Source organism: Triturus cristatus, chromosome 1_1, assembly GCF_964204655.1.
Source record: "Triturus cristatus chromosome 1_1, aTriCri1.1, whole genome shotgun sequence".
In the NCBI taxonomy this organism is placed as follows: Eukaryota; Metazoa; Chordata; class Amphibia; order Caudata; family Salamandridae; genus Triturus; species Triturus cristatus.
This window is the reverse complement of record NC_140579.1, coordinates 1,179,453,087-1,179,475,096: the sequence shown is the minus strand read 5'-3', so window position 1 is coordinate 1,179,475,096 and position 22,010 is coordinate 1,179,453,087. Positions and strand designations below refer to the sequence as shown.

The following is a 22,010-nucleotide window of genomic DNA, read 5'->3' as shown; positions in this document are numbered from 1 at the left end:
GGTGGTTGGATGGCCCTAGCCTGAGTGCCCCAACGGTAATGATGTCTTGATCCCTAATGCTGATTTTTGTGGTCTTGACGCACACAAATCATGCATGTGTGCTGTAACGTAGGCCTTTCTTGCAGTCTTTTTGCACCGGAAGGGATGCCCAATACGCTACCCTCATAGTGGTGAAAGGCTACAATATTTACCGAGAGTTAAGCAGCATGAGCAAGGTGGTGGCAGCATACCGTGTAGTGATATGTAGGAGTAGAAAGGTCCTTTTCACCTGTGTTACCACTCATATAAAGTTCTGCTGCTGTGTGCTTAACTCACCTTTGGACTACAAAGGCTGGTTCTGAGTGCTGGTCATTGTGTGTTTGGTACACATGTGCTGGGTATATGTGTGCCTGCGAGTGGTGAAATACAGGGATATTGCAGTGCTGTGCAGTGTGTGTATATCATATGCATGTACTGGGTGTATATGTGCCTGTGAATGGCACAATACATGAAGGATGTAGTGCTGTGCAATGCGTGTATGCTATACGCATGTGCTGGCTGACTGTTTACCTCTGAAGAGTAAAATACATGGAAGATTCTGTGGTTCTCTTTTGGTAGACCCAGTGCTGACTGGAGGAACATGAGGAGAAGAAGTAAAGGAATCCATTTCCCCCGGACAGATTTGTGGATTGCTGCACTTCTGTAACCTGGGTAGGACACAGTGGAGGAAGGGAGAGCCAAGCTCTTCAGTACACTTCAAAGGGTACTCTTTGATTTAGAGAAAGGCAACTAGGGAGGGGCCTGGGCACATCTCAGGAAGGATATGGGACTGATAAGAGAGTCACAAAGAGTAGGGCTGAGGTCCTTGGGTAATCTTTTGATACACACATCACTGTGGCTGACATCCATGTGTGAACTCTAGTCACTCCCACGGCCTGTGTTGAGGGCTCTCAGATTTGGAGTTGCGCCTGCTGTGACAGATGCTTTCTGGAGAATGTTTCAGATCTTGTGAAAATTGCTCCAGGGGTAATTTGAGTTATACCTCTAGTAAAAGTGGAATGGAGTACATTCCATAATTCTGCCCTAGATGCATTCTTGAGGAAGCATCAGTTAACTATGCAATGTGCTAGGGTCTTCTGGACATTAACCATCTGGTCCCAAGTCTCAACGGTGGAAACAGAAGTTTTCCTTGGCACAATATGTTATTCATTTCATGGGACTAGAAAGGGAACCGCTGGACCAGAGATGGAAAGGAGAACTAAGAGCCTGTACGAATTTGTGTGTCGAACCTGGAGCAGCATCCCTAAAAATCCAAGCCCGATGGTGGAATTTCTTTTTTTTTAGATGGACCCAGTGAATGGGTGCACTGTGAATCAAGGGTGTAGTCACAACAGCTACTATGGATATCTTTGAAGAAAACAAGTTGCAAGCGTCCAGGCTCAACACTAGATGTTAGGAGTATGCAGACCATATGTTACTGCCGCACAAGCTACAAATGCATTACTCCCTTCACTCTAGCTTAACCTCTTTAATGGTAATGATTACATACATAACACATGCGATATACTAGTCTGTGTACATAAAGAAACCCTAAATGAACCCCTATAAGTCCTGAAATGGACCAGTGCTGTTCTTGTAGCCATCTAAGGATGTCCGTTCCTTAGGATAGCCCTTAACTAATCAGACAAATTCTACTAAGCCACAGTAGGTCCTTTCGTGAGCTGTGGATCAGGTCAGAGAATGATGGTAGTGAAGAATGAACCATACAGCTGGTGCCACTGCATCTTCCAGTTGATCAACTTCCTTCTCTGCACCTGAAAGTTAGTTAAATAATAATGGACATTTCAGAGGACCAGATGACTTCAATTTAGTGTTAGAGCGTGTGTTCCTTTTTGTGCCTTAGAGCTAAAGATGGTCATGGAATAACACAGCTGTCTGTGTCTGTTTTCATGTTGACCTACAAGAGGCCGTTTGGCATAGAGCAATACAATGTTAGCACGAGTAATTCTAGTGCAAGTGGTCTGTTTTCTGTCCTTTTGTTACCAAGCCATGCAGCTTAAAACTTAGAACAACTTTCAGGAAGTAAAGGCTGATTGATAAGGTAAACTGGGTGGCCAAAGAGGTCCATTACGGATGAAATGGGGTAGTGACATCATAGACAGAGCTAATCAGGAACCACCAGAGACTTCAAAAGATGCTCAGCTCTGAAAATGCAGACAGCCATATCTGCTCAAAGAGACAGCACTAAGATATTAACCGCACACCTATGTTAATAGTGCATCAGAGGCATTTAGAATCAACCATTCTTGAACAACCAAGTAGCACTGGAGCCACGTAGAATGAACCATCCATGAACAATTTGGTAGCACTGAAAGTTTCAGGTTTGCCAATTCCTGAAAGCACTGAAGACAACAGGGACAGCACTTAGAAATACACATGTCTAAACTATGATGCAGAACAGAGTCAGTCAGAACCATCTCTGGACAAGCAGCGGATTATAAATATTGATTACATACATTTATAATCAATGCCAAAGTGGAGACATAGACCACTTCCATACTGGCCCACCTCAAAAGTCTCACTCCAAACAAATATACAAAGTAGGAAGGGAAGGCTCAAGAGTGCCTCTAGTTCAGCCAGAAAGCATGGCTTACCACAAAAACACAAGAAATTCCAGATTAATTGAAATCCCCTCCAAGCCAAACAACCCAACATAATGATTCCAAACCAAAACAACTAAGGAAATCCACTACCGCAAAGTAGTAACACATTTGTGGTTCATTGAAGGGGTTCTGTATAGGGAGTAACACTCCATTTTACTACAAAGCCAATTTACCCCAAATTTCTAAATGCACACACTTCCAATTACATTTGAGCAGAGCTTTGGAGGAGAGAAAGTCACAGCACTAAAGCTACAAGTCAAGGTTATTAAGCCAGTTTAAAACGAATATGGTAAGAAAACATGAAATTATTCATTAAAATTCAGCCGTGTAAGAGATTCTGAGATTTAGATAGAAAACTAAAACCATGGGGGTAAGTGACCACTTAAGCAAGTGCCTAGAACTCCCCCTTTCTAGCGGATCACATATTCTATTGACAGATGAAAGCAGAGGTCCTGTGAGAAAAAGCAAACCAACTAAAAATACATAAAAAAACACTAAAAGGAGAGAAAAACAGGAAAAGATTGAAAATGGTTAGAGAGGTTATAGAGTTAACAACAGGCAACGCTTTCTGAGCAGGCAATTAACATCGTGCTGGGTGAGAAATAAAATGAAATGCAAAAGAGAAAAAAAGGATCCAAAGCAGTTAGGTCAGAGTGAGTGTGGCAAGAGCACTGATGAAGATTTAAGTCATGCACGAGAAGAGACTGTCACTCACTGCCCGCAGAAGGAGAAGCAGCAGCAGAAGTGGTAGGAGTGGAATTGGCGGCGGACAGAGCTACATGGGTTGGGCTAGAGACATGTTTAACGTCATGGTGCTGGCTAAGGATGGAGGGCTGCCGCCTGAGAGCCCCTTGTAAAGAGCTGGAGCCGGTCTGGAATGTATAAACTACGTCCATCTGCAAAGAATCAGAAAGTGAGACAGCTTCACACCACAGTTATAGGGAGGAACAAGAGTGAGGAGGGAAAAAGAATGCAGAGAGGAGGAAGGGGAAGAAATAGGGTAAGGGCTTTGCATAATAGTTATGGTGCGAGTATAGAGGGAAGGTGGGAAAGATGTCAGAGAAAGTGAGAACCAGAAAGTAAGGCAGCATCATACAACATTCATTGTAAGATTGCAGAGGGGTTAAAGAGGGACTGATGAAAGGCGGGAGACAAGAAATACCAGTAGGACAACATCATTATCACAATTATAAAGGGAGATATGGGAATGAGCAGGGAGAAGAGATGAGAAATGGTGGAAAGGATGTCAATGAAGGAGAGAACCTGAGAGGTAAGAGTTTCACAAATCACACCTCAGGTATTTTAAGTGGGGTAGAAGGAGGAATAGAGTGAAGTATGAGTGCAAAGAAGGAACTGTGGGAAAGTACTAGCTTCACACCTTTGTGGGAAGAGGATTTGAAAAAGAAAGGAGAGAATGAAGGATAGGTAAATGGAAGGGACTACAGGGTAAGGCAGCTTCACAGCTAAGTGTAAGGGGTATTTAGGAGTATGAAAAGCAAGGGGGATAGGGAGAAGGGTCAAAAGGAGGAAGGAAAGAAAAGAACAGAGGAACCAGAAAGAACTTCACACCAGTTTAATGGAGATATGAACAAACAGCAAAATTAGGCAGTTAGGGAAGACACCAGCTGCACCACCCTCCTATACACACATATATGAACAGAATTTGTAAATTCAGTCTTTGGTCCACTGCCTTAAGACCATACAAATCTAGAACATATAAATAGCACAAAGAGAGGCAAAAACTCCAAAGTGCAAAAACTGTACAGTAGACACTTGAGTCCAAATTGTTCATTAGTACAAAAATATTTTCTTTAATGTTGCACGACGATCGTATATAGTAGCAGCAAGACAGCCAACGCATTTCGCCCGACAACGGGCTTCCTCAGGGCTGTAAAGAGTAACATAAAACATATATCTCATAACAGCATATAATGTGACTTGCTCAACAAACAGTATCAGAAAAAAACTCAGATTTAAATTATCAATAATACTTAGATCCAACTTCTGTTATAGATAGCAGAAGTGAGAAGGAACGGAGGAGAGAAAAATCCATAAGAACCTAAATTAAGCAATTAATTCCAATGAAAAATTGAAAATAGAATCACCAGGTGAATTTTTAGAAAAAGACCAAATGGAGCCCAAATAGAACCCAAAGTGTAATCCTAAAAAGATTCATAACGATTGGTTACCAACACAAACAATACATTAATCAGTTTGGGCGATTTAAGAGCATCTCATCACAACATATGCAAAATCCAATACAATCTATAAGTGTGGAGACTAGGATATAAAGCCAAAAAATCCCAAAAAGGTTACACCCAAACGGAAATCTCACCACAATTCGTAACTAGTCCACTCTTGGGTCAGTCATTAATGTAAAATGTTCCCAGCTTGATTAGCTAATCGGATATAAATAGTAAAGCAAATGTCATATTCATAACATAAGCTTATTGCCATACACACAAATACGAATTCATCATAATAATGAATGGTTCAACATTACCTTGACAATCATATACAAAATCTTCTTAAGGTTCCAGTATATACAAAAAAGCGGCAATTTTTCCACTCATCCCAATTTTGAGGTGGATGAACAGCAATTATATCCACAATTCACGTAAATGTGAGTCAGGCGTAGTGTAACGCACACAAAAATTCACTACGATTGGTGAATATCCCAAGCACTGTAAAATGAATGAGCAATTATTTAATATTTCAATCAATAATATTCTAACAAAAGATAAGCCAACCAATCATTAAATGTTACCAAGCAAACGCACATGTCAATTAAAATGTCAAACGCCCGTGTGATTGCAACCGAGTACCCATCAATGAACAATGACCTGGACAAGTATTCAACATACGCTTCCAACAGCATATGACTGTATGAGCGGAATAAACAAAACCATGAGGATGCAGAGCAATCGTACTTTCTGTGTCCATAGAATCATAAAAAATGGTACTAAAAAAATGTTCCCATAATAAAAATATTAAGTCAAGTTCATTCATATATATGCGAACAATTTCTTAAATTCAATCCCGATATTAGCGGGTCACGTTACTAATGTCTATAAGATGCCAATATGGCTGTCCGTAATATTGATATAGCTCATATTCGTTAAAATATGTTTTTTTGAAAACCGGGTTTAGCATAAAAAAAAAGGAGCCAAACGTATTTGTATGGCTAGATCATTCTAGCTATAATACACTTGAACAACCATTATAAGCTGTACTTACATTCATATAAAAATTACTCCATGACTGCCCCTGTAAGACTCCGAGTTCTCGTGTTCAGACCCGCCGGCAGCCATCAAAACAAAACCGGAAACAAGTCACACAGCACATGACTCGTTATAAAGCAATCTAATTGGATGCGCTTCCGCGCTTCCGCACTTCCTCCGCCGACGTGTCATTCGTACAAACGACTAGTGCGTATCAGAAGAACGCCAATGCGCTTAATGATTTTCAACAAAACTTTATAGATAGCGCACAAATACAAAACAATGCCACAATACCTCAATCCCACATTTAGGGGCAATATGATTATTTCGCTCATAACGGCTTCTCGTGAAGACCGCATGGTATAAAATCATTGTATCCATATGCGCATTTGTTTAAATGAAAATATCGCAAGTAAAAGCACCAGAACTGCATCTATATATATATATGACTGAACCGCGATTGACCGGCAAAAGTGTTGTGTAACCAATCTATCAAGAAAAGTAAACATTATATATAGCGAAAGAAAAAAAGAATAAAATGAAAACAATGTATAGTATCATCCAGGTGGAAACCTATTTGAGAATGTTACATAACTCGAAAAGTTAACAAAGTCAGCATATTAGTGGTGAAAACAGTAGGACCTAAAACCTATCATTTTCAGATATGTGTTAATCAAAATCAATATTTGACAATAATCCAGGTATTCTTTCATTTTATATCAATGAGAAAAACCCCTAATTATGGGATCATAAAACGCATCAATATACATTGGCATAACAGGATCATACCAATATATAGTGTATGAGCTCATATGTATTTAGCACAATATATTAAGATTTTTCAAAAGAAAAAGTGAACGAAGGCAGATAACAGATAACAAATCAATAACAAATACATCATTAGACTCAGCTCAACATACAGAGTGTGTTATACACAGGCAACACTGCAGTAGTAATAGCCCAGAAAAACAATATGGTTATACCATTCTTCGTCTCATTACAGTAAATAGTGCATCTCATTATCAGAATTTAAACCTGCTGTGACCGCTCTAAGTGCACATATCCAAAATGCCTCAAGTTGTCTGAGACGTAGCTCCCTATTTCCTCCTCTTCTATCATGGTGAGCTTGATCAATTGCATGAAATTTAAATTTAGATTTAGGTAGGACAGACTTGCACTCATGAGCTCCAAGCGCGTTAGTACTCTCATTGTTAAAGCACGCTCTCCGATGCTCTTTGATTCGTACCCGTAGTTGTCTCACCGTACTTCCAACATAAATTTTTGAACAGTTGTAGACAATTACATAAATCACATATGTAGATTGATAATTCAGAAATTGTTTGATCTCATATACATATTGATTATTGTATGAGAAACGGGTAGTCTTGTTTAAACCCATCTGACATACATTACAGTTACCACAAACAAAAAAGCCTTTGGGACGTTTAAGCCACATTTCAGGGCTGTTTGATCTTATTGCCGTATAGCTAGGACATAGGCTTCCCTTAAAGTTCCTGATCTTTTATACGTGATAGATGGTTTGTCACGTAGAAGTGGGCCAACACCAGGTGTACCTATTAGGATCTTCCAATGTTTGTGTAGTATTTTGAACACATCTTGATTTAACTGTGAGTGTGTAATGATAAAGTTCAAACGCTCCGGTTTTAAAAGTGTTCCCCTTGCTTTGGGTTTAAGAAGATCAGCCCTCTTTACATATTTAGCTTTTTCCAATGCCGAATTTAGGACTTGATCTTGATATCCCCTGTTCTTTAACCGTTGTAGGGTTGCCCAAGCATGTTTATCAAACTGTATGTCAGTACTACAATTACGACGGACACAAATCAATTATCCATGCGGGATTCCACGTTTGGTGCTAGCTGAATGGGCACTCTGAAAATGTAATATGCTGTTCACAGCTGTTACTTTTCTATACAGTGTAGTCTGTAGTTTCCCCAATTCCACATACACTTCTACGTCCAAAAAATTAATAGTAGTCCCAGATTTTTTCAGGGTCAGGCGTACATTAAAAGGATTTCCATTAAGATACTCAAAGAATTGTAACAAGCTCAATTCAGGGCCCGTCCATATAAAAAAAATTGTTGTCTATATAACGTCCCCAAAAATGGACATCCTTTAACCAATTTTTTGCCAAATGGGACCAGACGTAGATTTTTTCAAACCATCCCATTAATAAATTTGCATATGGCAGTGCAAATTTAGATCCCATCGCCGTGCCCTGTTGTTGATGGTACCAGTCATCATTAAACAAAGAAAAGTTATTGCTGAGAATCATATCCACCATTTCCAAGATCATACCATTGTGTTCAAGAAAACTGGCACTTCTCATAGACAGAAAGAGATCTAAGGACATTCTCCCAAACTCTTTTTTGATGCAAGTATAAAGGGATTCAACATCCATGGTTACCAACCACATGTTGTCATCCCACTGTACATCCTCCATCTTATTCAAAAAATCTTTGGTATCTTGAATATATGAAGGCAAATTAATTACAAATGGTTTGAGAAAGAGGTCTACAAATTCTGACAGCTGTTCAGTCAGAGAGCCATTGCCAGAAATTATTGGTCGTCCAGGTGGAAATTTGTCTTTTTTATGAATCTTAGGCAAGAGATATAGACAGGCTGATCTAGGAGAAATAATTTTGAGATATTGATACTCAGCATCTGACAATAATCCTATCTCTTTCCAATGAGATAAACAAATGTTAATTAATCTCTGCTTCTGGACACGGATTATCACACACCTTTCTATCACAATCCTTATTGCTAAGTTGTCTTAATGCTTCGTTATCATAGTCTGTTCTATTCATAACGACAACATTTCCACCCTTGTCAGCCTCTCGGATGACAAGGGAGGAATCGTTTTTTAGACTGTAAAGAGCTCTCCGTTCAGCAGTGGTCAAATTTTAAATTTTTCTCCGGTTATTACCTTGCATCAATTTATCCTCTAGTTTATGTAGATCTTCAGTGACTAATCTATGAAATACGTCAATACTAGTGACATGTGGTCCTTGTGGCACAAATTTGCTTTTTGGACGTAGAAAGCTGTCAAGGGTAAGATCTTGTTGTATATCCAACTCATGGGCAATACCTTCTAAAGGAACCTCCATACCATCTTCTAGTGAAAGTAGTAACTAGACCTGTTTAAGATGTTCTACAGATACAGTTGAATTCTCTACTATATTATAAATGTTTGACAAACCATGGGGTTGATTCAGAAAAAAATGACATTTAAGTTTAGCACGCCTGGAAAACTTAAACAGATCTGCATGAATTTCAGAAAACACGCCTTTATATGATGTGCAGAAACCTAGCCCTTTATTCAACAACGACTGTCCTTGTTGAATAAAGGGCTAGGTTTCTGCACATCATATAAAGGCGTGTTTTCTGACCAGACGCCTGACCCTGAAAAAATCTAGGACCACTATTCAATTTTTGGACGTAGAAGTGTATGTGGAATTAGGGAAACTACAGACTACACTATATAGAAAAGAAACAGCTCTGAACAGCATATTACATTTTCAGAGTGCCCATTCAGCTAGCACCAAACGTGGAATCCCGCATGGATAATTGATTTGTGTCCGTCGTAATTGTAGTACTGACATACAGTTTGATAAACATGGTCTGGCAACCCTACAACGGTTAAAGAACAGGGGATATCAAGATCAAGTCCTAAATTCGGCATTGGAAAAAGCTAAATATGTAAAGAGGGCTGATCTTCTTAAACCCACAGCAAGGGGAACACTTTTAAAACAGGAGCGTTTGAACTTTATCACTACACACTCACAGTTAAATCAAGATGTGTTCAAAATACTACACAAACATTGGAAGATCTTAATAGGTACACCTGGTGTTGGCCCACTTCTACGTGACAAACCATCTATCACGTATAAATGATCAGGAACTTTAAGGGAAGCCTTATGTCCTAGCTATACGGCAATAAGATCAAATAGCCCTGAAATGTGGCTTAAACGTCCCAAAGGCTTTTTTGTTTGTGGTAACTGTAATGTATGTCAGATGGGTTTAAACAAGACTACCCGTTTCTCATACAATAATCAATATGTATATGAGATCAAACAATTTCTGAATTGTCAATCTACATATGTGATTTATGTAATTGTCTGCAACTGTTCAAAAATTTATGTTGGAAGTGCGGTGAGACAACTACGGGTACGAATCCAAGAGCATCGGAGAGCGTGCTTTAACAATGAGAGTACTACCGCGCTTGGAGCTCATGAGTGCAAGTCTGTCCTACCTAAATCTAAATTTAAATTTCATGCAATTGATCAAGCTCCCCATGATAGAAGAGGAGGAAATAGGGAGCTACGTCTCAGACAACTTGAGGCATTTTGGATATGTACACTTAGAGCGGTCACAGCAGGTTTAAATTCTGATAATGAGATTTAATTTAATTGTGGGTTTATATAGCGCTAGAATCGACTCCCGGAGGAGTATCTCCGCGCTTTGACCGCTGGGGAACCCGTCCTGGCTCACCCTGAGAGATGGTCCCTAATGGGTATCTCTAAGGTGTGACCAAGCATCCCCGGCGGTCTGGGGGGGCCGTTGTGAAGATGAGGCAAGCTAATGCCCAGAGTTGCCGAGTGTGGTCCCTGACTGGAGTAGGCACCGAGGCGAGAATTATCGAGCCCGCTGACCCTGGTCCACGACCCTGCCGCGTCGGGAATCGAACCCTGGTCCCGGGCCGTCCTCTGCTTACGGGTCTGCCGCCTCTAACCAGTGAGCCACACCTCTCCACACTATTTACTGTAATGAGACGAAAAATGGTATAACCATATTGTTTTTCTGGGCTATTACTACTGCAGTGCTGCCTGTGTATAACACACTCTGCATGTTGAGCTGAGTCTAATGATGTATTTGTTATTGATTTGTTATCTGTTATCTGCCTTCGTACACTTTTTCTTTTGAAAAATCTTAATATATTGTGCTAAATACATATGAGCTCATACACTATATATTGGTATGATCCTGTTATGCCAATGTATATTGATGCGTTTTATGATCCCATAATTAGGGGTTTTTCTCATTGATATAGAATGAAAGAATACCTGGATTATTGTCAAATATTGATTTTGATTAACACATATCTGAAAATGATAGGTTTTAGGTCCTACTGTTTTCACCACTAATATGCTGACTTCGTTAACTTTTCGAGTTATGTAACATTCTCTAATAGGTTTCCACCTGGATGATACTATACATTGTTTTCATTTTATTCTTTTTTTCTTTCGCTATATATAATGTTTACTTTTCTTGATAGATTGGTTACACAACACTTTTGCCAGTCAATCGCGGTTGAGTCATATATATATATATATAGATGCAGTTCTGGTGCTTTTACTTGCGATATTTTCATTTAAACAAATGTGCATATGGATACAATGATTTTATACCATGCGGTCTTCACGAGAAGCCGTTATGAGCGAAATAATCATATTGCCCCTAAATGTGGGATTGAGGTATTGTGGCATTGTTTTGTATATGTGCGCTATCTATAAAGTTTTGTTGAAAATCATTAAGCGCATTGGCGTTCTTCTGATACGCACTAGTCGTTTGTACGAATGACACGTCGGCGGAGGAAGTGCGGAAGCGCGGAAGCGCATCCAATTAGATTGCTTTATAACGAGTCATGTGCTGTGTGACTTGTTTCCGGTTTTGTTTTGATGGCTGCCGGCGGGTCTGAACACGAGAACTCGGCGTCTTACAGGGGCAGTCATGGAGTAATTTTTATATGAATGTAAGTACAGCTTATGATGGTTGTTCAAGTGTATTATAGCTAGAATGATCTAGCCATACGAATACATTCGGCTCCTTTTTTTGATGCTAAACCCGGTTTTCAAAAAAACATTTTAACGAACATGAGCTATATCATTATTACGGACAGTCATATTGGCATCTTATAGACATTAGTAACGTGACCCGCTAATATCGGGATTGAATTTAAGAAATTGTTCGCATATATATGAATGAACTTGACTTAATATTTTTATTATGGGAACATTTTTTTAGTACCATTTTTTATGATTCTATGGACACAGAAAGTACGATTGCTCTGCATCCTCATGGTTTTGTTTATTCCGCTCATACAGTCGTATGACTGTTGGAAGCGTATGTTGAATACTTGTCCAGGATATTGTTCATTGATGGGTACTCGGTTGCAATCACACGGGAGTTTGACATTTTAATTGACATGTGCGTTTGCTTGGTAACATTTAATGATTGGTTGGCTTAACTTTTGTTAGAATATTATTGATTGAAATATTAAATAATTGCTCATTCATTTTACAGTGCTTGGGATATTCACCAATCGTAGTGAATTTTTGTGTGCGTTACACTACGCCTGACTCACATTTACGTGAATTGTGGATATAATTGCTGTTCATCCACCTCAAAATTGGGATGAGTGGAAAAATTCGCTTTTTTGTATATACTGGAACCTTAAGAAGATTTTGTATATGATTGTCAAGGTAATTTTTTTTTTTTTTTTTTTTTTTTAAAAAACCTTTATTTAGCACTGTGTACAAGACAAATACGGGCCTACAACCATCCGGCCGGCCTCGACACTTCTGAAGCTTGACAGCAAAGTACACGTCCACTCGGTGGCACGGCAGCACATAAAAGCATACGACCTATGTTACAATAAATCCACGTGCACCGAGTGGCAGGAGACAGTAAGGTTAATTTTAAAAATTTTATGTAAGGAGATACAGAAGCTAGAACGGATCAGTGTACAGAACAGACGATCATATGATAAATGGGTAACAGCCAACAGGAGAGTCAACTAGCAGTGAACACATATAAAATGGCGGCACGAAACTGTAATACCAGGATATAGATACGCAGCGAAGTGTGCCTCCCAGCCGCTACCCTCCTAACACCAGTCCCTCCCACTGACCCTAGATAAAGACGTAAGAAAAGGACAGAAAAAAGAAAAAGAAGGCCCATAGAAACAAAAAACGTGCCGAAGAAGACCCCCCACCCTACACGCATGCCGAGGCTATGGCCTACCCCCCCCTAGCTACGTGTCTGTCGCCCCATAGGAACCCGAAATGTAGAATTAAGGAAAAAAGAAAGGAAAAGGAACCATAAAATCACGGTTGAACCCAGGGAGAAAAAGAAGAGTGCACTACCCTACTACTCCCAGGAAAAGGAAAAACGGGGAGGAGCCCACCCCACTGCCGAACTCCCGGACTCCCGCGCCGCCCATACATCCTGCGCCATGTACAGCACAGTATCAAAGGACCCACGTAAAACCCGGTGGTCCCGAATCGATACCACCCAGCACTTCACAAGTCCTCCCCCCGGCAGAAGAAGGAAACAGGAGGCGAAATCATAGCGAAATGTAGCAAAAAACAGGTCATTAAAAACTACTCAGCCAATATTGCAAAACGTGTATCAGTCCAGGTCCTCGTCTGCCGATCCAACCAAAACGACAACGAGCATGCCATCACCCCTGTCCGGACCGGCAGATGTGGTTCAGGCCCGTCCAGTGCTGCGAGTCACCTTCAGCCAGGACAAAGAGACAAGATGGCCGCTCTCGAGGAAAGGGGACAATGAAGCCGTATCGTACCGCAGGGTCCCAAACCCAGCAGTAACATGCCACAGAAGCTCCAGCGATAGGTGCATTCAGGGTAACATCTGGCAAGGGAAGTGAAAGGCTAGGTCTCAACAGGTAGTTCGTAGGCAAAGTCACAGCGTTCAAAGTGAAGGGTGTCCCTGCAACTGTATCCGTGTCGATGGGTTGACGCGTTACATTGTAGCCAGGAGGACTCCGCGCCACCGTCCCTCCGCTCTGCAACATTGTTTCACCTCCAGGAGAAAACATGGGCGGTGGGGGATCCTCCAGCCGGGAACGTCCCGTTGCAAACAGTGCCTCATCGATTCTCGGGTCAGCGCCCGGCAAGTACTCTGCATTGCCACTTTTAACGCCACGAGGGCGGCCAATACATCCCCACAGGTCGGGTCTCTCTGTACCAAGCATCGGTCCGCCCTATCCCGCTGCTCCTCCGATGCGGCAATCAGCTCCGGGGCACATGGGCGCGCAGACACTGCGAGTCCAGGGTCAGCCAGCGTCTCAGCAAGAAGAGCAAGCGCCATTGTCATCTCCACTGCAGGCAATTAGTGGCGGGACAAAAGTGACAATGTATACCGGAGATCCGAGGATGTAGACACCGGAAAAGCTTCGTGCTCTACTCGGGAACTGCACGGGGCGAGAGCGCCCCACAGTTGCCGTGAGGGCCGGCCGTTCGCTGCAGGAAGACACTGCAAAATGGAGTCCGCTCGCTTTTCTTCAGGGTGGCGGAGGAGAGCTAGTATTAGGGGGCCCCAACGTCGTCCACACCACTGCCAGCGCGAGGGGGAGTCCGACCCGGACGTAAGGGTCCGACTCCAGTCGCACCGCCAGCGTTTTCACCCCCGCGACCACCCGCAGTATTCCAGCTCAGCACCCCGTCCACATCCCTCGGCGTCCAGCGGCGGCCATCTATGCAGGGACCAGGGGGAGCGCCGGAGGTCGAAGTAAACACCGAGTCTGCTACCAAATCCGCCGACAAAGGTGTCAGGAGAACGCCAGTCACTTCAGTGCCGGCAATCCGCGGCGGTAGAGCGGCGCAGGTCAGGAGAATTGATCAGGATTGACAAAGGAAGCCAGGCGGTCCACGGAGCCGGGAGCTCAAGCGTCCGTCCCGTCGGCCATCTTGGCTCCTCCCCTGTCAAGGTAATGTTGAACCATTTATTATTATGATGAATTCGTATTTGTGTGTATGGCAATAAGCTTATGTTATGAATATGACATTTGCTTTACTATTTATATCCGATTAGCTAATCAAGCTGGGAACATTTTACATTAATGACTGACCCAAGAGTGGACTAGTTACGGATTGTGGTGAGATTTCCGTTTGGGTGTAACATTTTTTGGATTTTTTGGCTTTATATCCTAGTCTCCACACTTATAGATTTTATTGGATTTTGCATAAGTTGTGATGAGATGCTCTTAAATCGCCCAAACTGATCAATGTATTGTTTGTGTTGGTAACCAATCGTTATGAATCTTTTTAGGATTACACTTTGGGTTCTATTTGGGCTCCATATGGTCTTTTTCTAAAAATTCACCTGGTGAGTCTATTTTCAATGTTTCATTGGAATTAATTGCTTAACTTAGATTCTTATGGATTTTTCTCTCCTCCGTTCCTTCTCACTTCTGCTATCTATAACAGAAGTTGGATCTAAGTATTATTGATAATTTAAATCGGAGTTTGTTTCTGATACTGTTTGTCGAGCAAGTCACATTATATGCTGTTATGAGATATATGTTTTATGTTACTCTTTACAGCCCCGAGGAAGCCCGTTGTCGGGCGAAACGCGTTGGCTGTCTTGCTGCTGCTATATACGATCGTCGTGCAACATTAAAGAAAATATTTTTGTACTAATGAACAATTTGGACTACTGTACAGTTTTTACACTTTGGAGTTTTTGCCTCTCTTTGTGCTATTTATATGAATGGAGATATGAGAGGATGGGGGAGTGGATCAAAGGAAATGAAGTAAGAACAGGCAGAGGGAAGAATGGACAAAGGTAAGCAGGATCAGTGAAAAAAGTTGTAACAGCTTGATGACAAAGCTATATATGGGTTGGAGGGAAAGAGACAAAGCTAAGGGGGACAGAACAGAAGAAAGGAATGGCAGAGATAGGAAGAAGGCAGGGAATGAGAGAAAGAAGGAAGAGGATAAAGGATACGAAAGGACAGAATGAGAGATAAAGAGGGAAGAGACCATCAGATACCTCCATTACACTACAGATAAGGGAGGGCGATAAGGAAGGGTAAAATACAGACTGAGGATAGGAGAAATCTAAGGGAGGAGGAAAGGAACTGGGAAAAAAGATTATAAATAATAACAATGGGGCAGCTTCACACACCAGTTATAAATAGTGGATGGAGCGAGTGGAGGAGGGACAAATCCAACACAGAAGTTCACAGCCCAGTTGCAGGGAGACATGGTAGGAAAAAGGACGTGCTAAAGGAGGGATTGAGACAGGAAGGAATGTAAGACCATAGTCAGCATCACACAAACAAAATACAGAAACACAGCGTTCATATAGAGATATAGGTGCCAGGAAAGGGGCAGAAGAAAGGAGGCACAGGGGCATGTGCGACGGGAAGACAAATGGGAAAATAGGTCAAGTAGAAAAAGGGTAGGAAGGGATCAGGGGGAGAAATGGCAATGGGAAAAAGGGGAAAGGAGGTATGGCGGGGGAAGAGGAACAGGGAAGGAGGGGCATTCACAAGTGAGAAACAATAGAAATGTAGTACAGAGAAGCCAAAGGAAAGGTGAAGGTGGTAAAGAAGAAGTGTGTGTAAGAAGTGGAAAAATGGCAAGGAGGTACTTAATGAAAGATACAGGCAAGCAGGGTACAAAATAGCACAGTTGTTGTCAAGAAGATAAGGCACTAGGGAGACGAAAAGAATAGAGTTCTTAATGTATCATAGAATGTCACAAGGGCTCAAAGCAGGGAATCAGAAAGAGTAAGTGAGAAACTTACCTTCCAGATAGTCCTATGTTCTACATTACACCTTCAGTCAGTCTTGTGTTTTTAGCCAACCACACTTTGCATGCTTGACCCTTATGGCGCATCAATGTAATAGAACAACCACAAATGGATAATTCAAAATGGCAAGAGCTGTTGACTAAAAAGGCAGGACAAGCAAAGGCATCATATGACATGGGGCCACCTGATCACTATGCAAAATATGCAGCAACAAAAGCAACCAAATAGGAAAACTGAGTCGACAGTTAGTCCCTGCAGAAGCACTGCAATGACCTCAGCATAAACAATGCACCTATAGGAGGTAGATGCAGAGGGCAGGGGTTCACACGTTTATGAGTGCTGGAATCCAGTGTCTGTTATTGGCTGCTAATGACACAGATCATGACTTCAGTTAAAGCCTGCAACTGACAACCTCTGTCTAAAAGCCCCCACAGAATTGGGACCCTTACAGAGAGCACACGTTCATACAGATGGACATGGTGGCCCTTCCCATCGATCAAGACAGTGTGAACACCAATTTGCACATTCCTTGATGGTGCATCTACCATCAAATAAATACATGGGGCTTTCCAGAGAGTTCTAAACACCACACAATGCATCCTTATTATGTGGAATTAGGCAAACAAATCTTTTTGAAAATTCCAAGACTATGATGGTAACTGTGCCTGCCTTTTTCCCTAGACCAACAAAGGTCTTTACAACTTGGGAGTCCCATTTCCTTCTGGGCTAGCTAGGACCAATCCAAATTCTAACTGCATAGACCAGGGATTTGACAGACAAGTATACCAGTGGCATGTAGGAGATGTTTCCACTTGGGTGTTCCCCCTGAGCTCTCAATGAAGCAGCTTGAGCAGCTTGACGCCTTCTAGCTCAACTGATAATCATGTTTTAGGCACACAGTTTCGCCTTTCTGTTCAGGAACTCTCCTTTCCAATCTTCTTTTCTGTACAGTACTATATATCCTAGTTACCCTTTGTATAGTATGATATTTCATGTGCCTAAAAGTAATCTGTAATTAAATATACACACCTACATTTTCTTTTTTGAATTCTCACACAAGTTTATATTTTCCATATTGGGTGAAGCATTTGCAAAGGGTGTGATTTAGTATGGCTACCACTTTTAATCTTTGCACTGCATACTCTGTCACCAAGGTGGGTTATTGATGCCATGTGGTAACTGAAGATTAGGCTGATCTCTCAATATGCTCTGAAAGAACGCACATCACACCTGTTGGGTTATGGTGCTAAATGTGAGACAAGTAATAGGAGGGAAAAAGAAAGGAGGCATGCAGAGAGAGAGAGACAGTCATATTCCAACAGAGATAGAGAGACAGTGGAGGTGATTGATTAATACCAGATAAGAGCCCAGAGGGCCAGATAAGAGGGAGGGCAAGAGACAAAGTGGGGCACGCATTTGAGATGTGCAGAATCAATGCAAAATGAAGAGGAAGACAAGGAGGAGCATAGTGAAAAAAATGGAGGGGAATCCTGAAATTACAAGGGGTACAGATGACGTCATCACAGCAAATACACAGATATACAAGAGAGATGGAGAGATTTATTTGTTGGAAAAAAATCAGGAGTAGGGAAAGCGTGATGAAAAGCAGAACATAGGAGTAGGATACACAGGAATACTAAGTCACCAGGGTAGGCAGAAATAGGGAAAGCAAAAAAGACCATTTTACTTAGATTGATATACAAGACTGCAGTAAAATGTCCAAAAACTAAAAATATATATCTGTAAAAAAATAAAACAAGGCAGCCTGTAGAGAGAGAGAGAGGGTGTTAGATCAGAGTGAAGGAAAAAGAGTAGCTATATCCATCTCATTTTGTGTGGGTAGTGGTCTGTAGCCCACTAAGCAGTATCTAAAGCATGCACCTTTAGAAAAAAATCCACCTGCGATGTTCCAGTGAAGAGGGGCAGGGCAACATTATTATTCAGGATAGACCTAAGTGGAATTCAGATTTTTGTAACATGGAATGTTCCGTGGAGCATCTTGTAAATTTCAGGATTTCAGCAGAAATGCCACCAAACGAGAGACACAAGTACATTGAGAGAGAGAAAGATGGGATATGGAGAATATAAATATATAGAGAAGATATGAGAGAGAGAGAAACAGATACTTTCCTAACGTACAAGTTTCTATAATCAGTAATTGGCATAAACATTTCTCAAAAATTCTTCAAAACGTGGCACTCCACAAAAATGATGTCAGACAACATTGGTACCCATAAACTCTTCTCTTTATTATTCACTTTGAACATTATGCCTGTTGACTATTCACGTGTGTAGAGTGGCCAGGTCCTAATGGCAACCTGGACATAACATGCACAACTCTAAATGATATACAACATGATACTCAAAATATTCAAAAATGTATACTTCTTTCAATTATTTTTTTTTTAAAATAATATTTTTATTGAAATCAAAATCCACAACATTTCAGCAGTCATGACACTTAATTAGCACCTACATAGGCGGACTACATATTCGGGCATTGGAGACGACCAGTAGAATATCAAGGGCAGCAAGCACTGAAACAAACCAGCATTGGAACATTACAAAGGTGGTCCCTGTACATTTTAGGACCCGGGGGCCCCGGCGCACACAGTCTAAGCCAGGTGGCCTTAAGAGTTCAGGTCACTGCGCTTGCCCCTATTTTATCCAGGATAGCCTGTCTCTCCCATCGAAGTTCCACAGTAGGAGAGATACAGATGTCCCCCCGATATCTATTCCAGTGTCCCCACTTGTGGTCCCACTTTTTAGGGCAGCCTCGACTCTTATAGACCGTTTTCTCCGCCACCATAGCTAGATCCACATCATTGGCCCAGACGCGCAGCGGCGGCCACCCCCCACTTCTGGGCAATATTCCTTTTAGCAATGGCCCAACCCAACGCCGCCCACTCCTGCTCCGCTTGGGTGAGGTCCGTATCTTCCCACACATTTAGGAGGCAGAGCTGAGGAGAGGGGGCGACCGGCTTACCTATGGACCTCGCCATCTGTCGGGTGGCTTCTGTCCAAAAGCGCTGTATGAGGAGGCAAGCCCACAGAATATGTATAAATGTACCTATCTGATGACAGTTTGGCAGGCAGAGCTCGTCTGGACGTCTGCCTAATTTACACAACAGGGTTGCATCAAAATACACACGGTGCAGAACTTTGAGCTGAACTAGGCGGAGTCGCATTGGTATTGCCACTTCCCGAGGGGAGGCTAGCGCGTCCCTCCAGTCCTCGTCAGCCATTTCGCCCACATCAGTTTCCCACTTGTCTCGTATTTTCCGCATTGTATCGGCGCGATTATTAATTAACTTCTTATACGTTAAGGAGATAGCCCTGCGGTCCATTGGATCTAGCAAAAACCTATCTTCCAAAGGAGAGGAGTCTGGAAGGGGTGCCCCCGCGGGCAGGGCGCTGTCAATAGCATGGCTAATTTGTAGATAACGATAATGTTCTGAGGGCGCGAGCTGGTATTTAAGCTGGAGCTCAGCGAAGGACGCCCTCTTGCTTTTACCCCATACATCCCCCACCGTAGAGATCCCAATAAGGTCCCATTTATCGAAACCTGCGCAGGTGCTCAGCCGTCCCAAGCAATCAGGTTCCCAGAGTGGGGTGGCCTTAGTCAGTCGCCCATACCACCCCATGCGTCGCTGGAGCAGGTGCCAGATTTCCACCGTTCGGGCCGTAGGGCCAGTCAAGCCCAGTTTTTTTCAGGTTGGAGTACAATGCCCTGTTATAGCCTCCCTTCCCCAAAAGCCAGCAGTCCGTGCGGAAGCTAGGATCATCATGAGACTCGAACACCCACTGGTTGACTGCGATCAATTGTGCTGCCTGGTAATAAAGGCGTAAGTCCGGTAGTCCTATCCCACCGTCGTACCAACCCATAGTCAGTTTTTGCATTGCGATACGCGGCGGCCCGGTATCCCACAACAATCCACGCAGTGCTGCCTCAATCTTCAAAAAATAGGTTTCTGGAATCGGAATGGGCGTATTCTGAAGGGCATAGAGAAAACGGGGGAGGGCTAGCATCTTAAAAAGGGCTGCCCGGCCCAGGAGTGTAAGGGGCAATGTCTTCTAGTGGGCCACGTCAGCTATGAACCGCTGCAGTGGGCCCACTAGGTTTCGCTCATAGAATAGAGATGAGTCCGATGTTATGAAAATACCAAGATATTGGAAACCCTGTAATGCCACCGGAATGTTAGATCCCCTAGGACTATGCGGCGGGTCACCCCAGAGGGGATACATCTGGGACTTGGACCAGTTGATCTGGTACCCCGAATGGGCCCCAAATATATGAAAAGTATGTAGTACCCGACGGACCGAACGCGCCGGGGAAGCCAGATACAACAAAATATCGTCCGCATATAAAGAGATACGGTCTTCATGATCTGCTGTCAATTTAAGGCCCCTGAGTTCCGGGTCACTCCGGATCCAGACTGCAAGTGGCTCTAGTGCCAAGGCAAAAAGGAGCGGCGACAGTGGACAGCCCTGTCTCGTGCCACGGCGGAGGGAGAAGGAGCTTGAGCGGTGGTTGCTGACCGATACATGAGCCGTGGGCAAGTTATATAGCAGTCGGATCCTCCCTATCAGCCGGGGACCCAGCCCCACACGGGCCAGGACAGCGAAGAGATACTCCCACGCCACCGTATCGAACGCCATTTTGGCATCAAATGCGAGCAATAGCGCTTCTTCTTGGAGTGTGGCGGCACGGCCCAGTGCCCCGTGGACGCGGCGCAAATTACGTGCGGTATTACGGCCTGGCATGAAACCCGACTGATCCGGGTGAATTAGGGCCGTGAGATATGGGAGCAAACGATTAGCCAGCAGCTTAGCCAGGATTTTGGCTTCGACTGTGATCAGGGAGATGGGTCGGTACGATGCACACTCATCAGCTGGTTTGCCGGGTTTGCGGATGACCACTATGGTGGCGGTGCGGATGGTGGCTGGGAGGACACCCATCTCATAGCACTCCTTGTACAAATTTAGCAAGTGGGGTGCCAGCTGCAGAGCCATAGATTTCATAAATTCTATTGGGATTCCATTGGGGCCCATGGCCTTCCCGGAACGGATATCTCGGATGGCATTTTGAATCTCCTCAATTGAGATATCTGCCTCCAGGGCCTCCTTATCTTGCTGGGAGACGCATCTCATTTCAATAGTGGCAAGGAGGTCTGCCACCCAACGTGCCTGCGAGTTCTGTGGCGGAGTATATATTTGCTCATAATACTTTGCAAACGTTTCGGCAATGTTTTGAGGGTCAGTGATCAGCACTCCGTCCGGCCCTTTGATCGCACCCACCCATCGCGCCACCAATTCCTTACGTTTCAGCCATGCCAGCAATTTACCGGTGCGCCCCCCCAGCTCATAAATTCGGTGCCGGGTAGCGAGGGTGCGTCGGTTGGCCTCTTCAAAGAACAGTTGCTCATAATCCTGTCTCTTAACATCGAGTAGGTGTTGGGTCTCGTGGGTAGGGGTGCGTGAGACCCCCTGCTCGAGATGTAGTATCTCCGCCTCCAATTCGCTAACCCGTCGCCTACGTTCAGCCTTGTGTCCCACAATCAGGGAC

The 22,010-nt window shown here is 43.0% G+C and overlaps 1 protein-coding gene across 8 annotated transcripts in view; it reads right to left on the bottom strand.

Annotated features, from left to right (window-relative positions):
- The window catches only part of LOC146871815 (plasma membrane calcium-transporting ATPase 4-like), a 1,579,909-nt gene that overhangs the window by 44,707 nt on the left and 1,513,192 nt on the right, over nucleotides 1-22,010 (bottom strand). For 2 of the 8 annotated variants that reach the window (XM_085651714.1, XM_085651723.1), the window contains one exon: nucleotides 3,358-3,538. The exons of 5 other annotated variants lie outside the window; for them this stretch is intronic. In XM_085651714.1, coding sequence (XP_085507840.1) covers nucleotides 3,358-3,538 — 181 coding nt within the window. The remainder of the gene's footprint in view (nucleotides 1-3,357; nucleotides 3,539-22,010) is intronic. One more of the 8 variants, XM_085651731.1, reaches the window with a different exon arrangement.